The 6,232-nt window shown below is 36.2% G+C and overlaps 1 protein-coding gene across 4 annotated transcripts in view; it reads right to left on the reverse strand.

Annotated features, from left to right (window-relative positions):
* Window positions 1-6,232, reverse strand: part of LOC107754336 (myelin regulatory factor-like) — a 41,033-nt gene that overhangs the window by 1,228 nt on the left and 33,573 nt on the right. For all 4 annotated transcript variants that reach the window (XM_016570744.1, XM_016570747.1, XM_016570745.1 and 1 more), the window contains 5 exons: window positions 3,764-3,840; window positions 3,553-3,666; window positions 2,537-2,764; window positions 1,527-1,620; window positions 1,382-1,444 (listed from right to left, as the gene is read on the reverse strand). In XM_016570744.1, the coding sequence (XP_016426230.1) occupies window positions 1,382-1,444; window positions 1,527-1,620; window positions 2,537-2,764; window positions 3,553-3,666; window positions 3,764-3,840 (576 nt within the window). The remainder of the gene's footprint in view (window positions 1-1,381; window positions 1,445-1,526; window positions 1,621-2,536; window positions 2,765-3,552; window positions 3,667-3,763; window positions 3,841-6,232) is intronic.

Below are 6,232 nucleotides of genomic sequence, written 5' to 3' on the forward strand. Positions count from 1 at the left end.
AGAAGTGCATCAGGGGTGATTCTAGGGTCAGAGGATATTTGGGATTATCCCAGACATCTGTGATGTGTCTGAGGACATCCATTGATAAAATACTGAAATATGACACACTGGCTACGTTTACATGCAACCAAATTATCCATTTGTAATTGGATTGACGGCTCAATCGGACTGAAAAGTCTTCATGTAAACACCTTAATCGATCCGATTGAGCTCGATCGGAATGAAATTTCGATCGGATTGAAGGGGGTGGTTTATTCCTTTTCTAATACGATTGAGAGTGCATGTAAACACTCCATCGGATTGAACCCCGAAACGGAAAGAACTTACGGTTCTTTAATTAACGGTTCTTCCTTTTGAATAAAGTGTTATATAAATGCGTGTCCTGTCATTATAAAACTCTCCTTTCACTCGGCACCTCTCACCAGTCCTTGTTTTGGATTCTCATCCACAGGCAGCCCGTTTTGGGTGCGGGGAGGGGCAGAGGGGCATTTTTACTGTGTGATAAATATGAGCAGCACGGCACAGCGTAATTTATCCATAACTTAATAAATATGAATTCTGCTGTTAAAAAGAAATAAATAAACCGTGTAGGGGAGTGGTTATTATGTGCAAACAGTGAGAAACTTTATATTTGTGCAGTGTGCGCATGTCAAAAAAAATCAATTCCGATTTGAAGCTTGTGACATATAAACAAGCACATCAACCCGATCACTTTATTTACCATTCATGTAAACACTACATTCAGATTCATCAATCGGAATGAATTCAGTCTGATTGAACCAAAAATTGTGCATGTAAACGTAGCCAGTGCAAAACACTTTAATAAAAATTTTATCATCCTCGGGCCATCTTAGATGTAGATGAGTTTGTTTCTTCATCAGAACAGGTTTGGAGAAATTTAGCATTACATCACTTGCTCATCAATGGATTCTCTGCAGTGAATGGGTGCCGTCAGAATTAGGAAGTGGAAGCTAGGAGGAAGCGTTATTATGGTATTTTGGCCAGTTAAAATGTCTTAATGATGGATTTGCTTCTTACAAACACAGTTTTTGCTTCACAAGATGTTAACTGATGGACTGGAGCGGTGTGGATTACTTGTGGATTATTGTGATGTTTTTATCAGCTGTTTGGACTCTCATTCTGACGGCACCCATTCACTGCAGAGCATCCATCGATGAGCAAGTGATGCAATGCTACATTTCTCCAAATCTGATGTAGAAACAAACTCATCTACATCTTAGATGGCCTGAGGGAGAGTACATTTTTTTTACTTTTCCTTTTAAACACGTAAAAACATCATATCAGTGAGGCCTCATTTCTTATAAAACAAATTTCTCAAGATTACTGGAGTAAAAGCCAAAAACTGTGTGTTTATACTCACATCATGTGCAGAGTAATGTAAGACATAGATGAGTTTCTGTCTCCATTTAGAAACACAGTAAAGCTGCAAACAAATAAAACACATTAGATCAGAAGCCTGAAAACATCAGTATAATATCAGTGAGATACACAATCTGAACACACACCTGCAGCTCTCAGATGAGGAACAATCAAGCGTTCTGATCTCCTGATCCATCTCGAGAATGTGAAGTTTGCTTAGACACGCTGGTGGATTTCCACCTGTGTATAAATCAAACATAAAAAATTCACAATTTATTTGTGCTGATTTTGATGGAAATATAATATTAAACAATGTTATGATGGTTTAAATGGTTTAAATGTTATGATGGTTGATTTTTCCGTACATTTCTGCCATATGTACATTGACTGACAGTCACCACTGATAAGCTACCACTAAATATTGTAGAAACTTAATTTGCTGTAAAGTTGCTTTGCAATGATTTGTATCGTGAAAAGCGCTGTACAAATAAACTTGAATTGAAAACTTAAATTGAATTAAATCAATCTAGCATTAATTATTTTCAATTAATCAAATGAAAACTGATTCAAAGAGTTGTTTCGTATCACTTAAACATATTTAAACAGTCTATGTGAGGCATGTTTTTATATGTTAAAATGTTTTCGTAAAAAATATATGTTGGTAAATATTGCTATTTATTATCATGCATTGTTATGTTGATAAATGTAACTGGCTAGATTTGTACTGTATTTCACTTCTTGATTTTAACAGCTGCTCTGATTGAAAAAAAAAATCACAGACATTGCAGAGAAAATACACATTGTCTATTGTCAAAGGCAGGTATTATAAATGTAATTAAATATAAAAATTAAACAATTTAAAATATATTAAATAAATATTTTCAAAATTTTAATAAAATTATAAACAATGTTAATTTTTAAGAGTAAAATGATTTTAAAAGCTACTTTGAAAAAAAAAATCACCCTTTTAAAACATTGCAGAGTAAATACATATATTACCAATGTTAATATATGTAAAAGACAGAAAATTGTAATAATAATTAATTATAAAAAGCAATTAAATATAATTAAATTATTTTCAAAATTTAAATTAAATTAAATTTAATGTATAGTTTTACTTAAATATAGATTTATATTTATATATATGTGTCTCTACCCTGTGTGTTGATATTGCGTTGTCTCCGGGACGGTGGCTGTTGTCCCCCAGGCAAGCGTTTGGTTGCTCCGCTCAGCTCTGGAGGCTGAGGCGGCCGTTTGCCTTTACTGAGGAACAGAGGAGACGACGTGTGACTCAGACGGTTCTTGTTCCGGCTGTCTTTGTCCAGCGGCCGAGACTTTGCCTTCTTGTTAATAGTGGCCTGGGTGGGAACGCCAGTGCTGGAGTCTGAGAGAGAGAGAGAGAGAGAGAGAGAGAGAGATACAGTGAGAGAGAAACGATACTGTATATGAAAAGAAGGTTTGAATGAGTCCTTTTTCTATTTAATCCAACAAAAAGAGCAGTATAAAGAAGCTTTGATAAGATAATATGACAAGATATCATTGATGTGTCAGTTCACTGATTCATTCATTCATTCATCAAACTGATTCATTGATTCGACCTGAAAGAGAATTCGCAACCCATTTTACTTCCATAATGTGATGCATTTTTCTGAGTGAAACACTGGTCTTTTTGACCAGACAAAAAAAATGTAGAGTAAGACATGCAATAAAAAAGTAGATCAATTTTAATTTCACGTTAACATTTAAGGCGTCATTGATAACACTTTACTTGAATGCATTATAAAAGTATTCATAATGTGCATTACAATGCATTGTATATTTTCAGAAATAATCATAACTTAAGTTAAAATGCATTATAATTTTTGCAGATTTATTGTTACATCGAAATTGGCTGTTTGTCATGTGATTTAATGAATTATACTTTCTAAAGGTGTAGCAATTAATAGATAAATATTATAATGTATAATAATTATTGTTGAGATCATACAGTGCATTATAAGGTGTATTACAAGGCATAATAATGCATTAAAATACTTCTATAATGCATTACATATAAAAGCTTCAAGTAAAGTGTTACCAAGTCATTTGTTTGAAACTGCTCTGATGGCTGACAATTTACAAACTTTCAGTTTGCCGAAAGTTGTCATTTGTCTGGTGACATTGTTGTCATACCAGGAGTGGATTGGTTGTTGCCTGGCAACAGACTGATAGTGGCTGATTGGTTGGTTGTGGCAGATGTTGAAGGACAGCAGGGCGGGTGACTGGACAACGATGGCGAGGTGGAGTCTGTAAACAGATAATGAATGTCTATCAAACTAACAATCAAAATACGCGTTTTGGAAAAATACAATGTGCATTGTTACGTGAGTGTGTTTTCTGGTACCTGAGGAGAGAGTGGATGTGGTCACTCTGACAGGGGAAAAAGAAGCCTGACGAGCCGAACCCAGAGCAGAACGAGACCTGCCGAGACAAAGAGAGAAATGATCATATCAGGAAAAAAAAAAATCTAATAACATCTCTTAATTCTCTCAGTTGTTTCTTCCAGAATGAGATTAAGCTGACAATAAATGGCTCAATCTTTGCTTAGATTTGCCAAGATACCAGTTTGAATCAAAATTCAGAGATCTCAATATGAACCCAAACATTTCTCATCAATTCTTGTCTGTCTCCTAAAGAATACTTTGAAATGAGAAGTGTTTGAAAATCTTCCAAGCAACACTGCCTTTCAAAAGTTTGGAGCCATTAAAGATTTTTTAAAGAAATGTTACAAAGATTACAAATGCTGTTATAAACAAAATAAATGCTGTTCTTTTGAACTTTCTTTCATCAGAGCATCCTGAAAAAATATCACGGTTTCCACAATATACTGTTTTCAACATTGATAATAATAATAAACATTCCTTCAGCAGCAAATCAGCATATTAGAATGATTTCACTGAATGATTGATTTGAATGATTGACACTGAAGACTGGATTAATTATGCTGAAAATTCAGCTTTGATCGCAGGAATAAATTACATTTTAAAATATATTAAAATAGAAAACAGCTCCTTTAAATTGTAATAATATTTCAAAATATTACTATTTTTACTCTATTTTGATCAAACAAATGCAGACTTGGTGAACATAAGAGACTTCTTCTCAAAAACCTCTGAGTAATACAATTTTCCTAAAAAGTTTTTTTTTTTTGGAAATGTAGGACTGGAAATCTTTTGCTGCTGGATGGGAAGATGAAGTGATAGAGAAACAGAGAGAAAGGAAGAGGACAGCATACCACAGACAGAAGGATGGACAGAATGTGACGGTTGCAGTGAGGAAGGGCGTCCAAGAGACGAAGAGAAGGCACCGAGATGCAGAGCTACAAACAACACTGAGAGAAATGAGCAGCAGGAGATCAAACGAGAGCATACAGAAATAAAGAGAAAGACCTCTGAGCATGACGTGGTGATGTGTACGTGTGAATGGATGTGTGTGTGTGAACACGTACATACCCCTCAACATCACTTATGCTTCCATGGCGTTGAAGATTGAGCACATAGAGGATGGACATGGAGATGACACTACAGAACAGATGATAATGAGCATGAAACAAAGACTCAAAATATTCATTCTAATGTTTGGGGTGAATGATTTCCTCCCTCACCTGAAGGCCATTATGATGACCAGCGCCAGGATGGTGCCCTGCATGAATCTGTGACTCAGGCAGCCCTGCTCTGGGTTGGACCGCTGCAAAAACAACAACAATCATCTCATCCCATCCCATCCAATTCTATTCCATCCCAGTTCAAATTATTCTATTCTATTACATTCCTCTCATCATATACCACTGATTCTGTGCAATCCCATTCTTTATGTTTGAATCATATCCTATTCTATCAATCTATCCCATTCCATCTGATTCTATTCCATTCCATATGATTCTATTCCATCCAATATGATGCTGCTCCATTCCATGAGATTCTTTCCCATCCAATATGATTCTACTCCATTCCATATGATTCTATCCCATCCTACATGATTCTATTGCATTCCATATGATCCTTTCATATCCAATATGATTATATTGCATCACATTAGTGGAATTTAGTAACACAATAAACATCCTAAAAGTATAATTTTAGTAACTGTTTTTTTGAAAACCAACAATCTCAACACTGATGTTGTTTTTCTCACCTGCAATGAGACTGTAAAATCACATCACATCTCATTCCATTCCATTATTGTTTTTAATATATGAATATTTTTTTTAAAGCGGAAGGCTGTTTTAAATCATACCTTGCTTCCTGGCTTAGCGGTTTTTTTCTTGAGTGGGCCACTTCCTGTTCTGCTAAAATAGCTTCCTGATTGGCTAGAAAAAAAACACATATTTCTTCAGACTTCCTCACTTTGAATGTACTCAAACAGATGCACGTGTGAGTGCACAGCTTCATAAACACACACCTGACGGTGCCTCCGCTGACGGTGCTCTTCATGCTGTCTAGCCGGCGCAGCTTGGCGAGCTTTCGGTTCCAGCGTTCAAGTTCGTCAATGCGAGTCTCCAGATTATCAGTGAGTTTGCAGAGTTCCTTCACTGCTCCCACGTTCTCCATAAAGATCCGCTCCTGCAGAATCAAACACACACATGAAAGAGGCAGAGACTGTGTGGGCATCTGTAAGAATGTGTTTGTGTGCTCATACTTTATTGACCACCAGTAGATTAGGGATGGTCTCTCCGTTAGCACACACCACGTCTCCTCCCTCCTTCACAGCCTCCGGCAGAATCTGCTGGACCTCCTGAGCAATGACCCCTGATAACACACACACACACACACACACACACAACCTGTTAACTGGACACACTAAGTTTCTGTTA

This window comes from Sinocyclocheilus rhinocerous, unplaced genomic scaffold, assembly GCF_001515625.1.
Source record: "Sinocyclocheilus rhinocerous isolate Xijiao unplaced genomic scaffold, SAMN03320098_v1.1 scaffold561, whole genome shotgun sequence".
NCBI classification, from domain to species: domain Eukaryota; kingdom Metazoa; phylum Chordata; class Actinopteri; order Cypriniformes; family Cyprinidae; genus Sinocyclocheilus; species Sinocyclocheilus rhinocerous.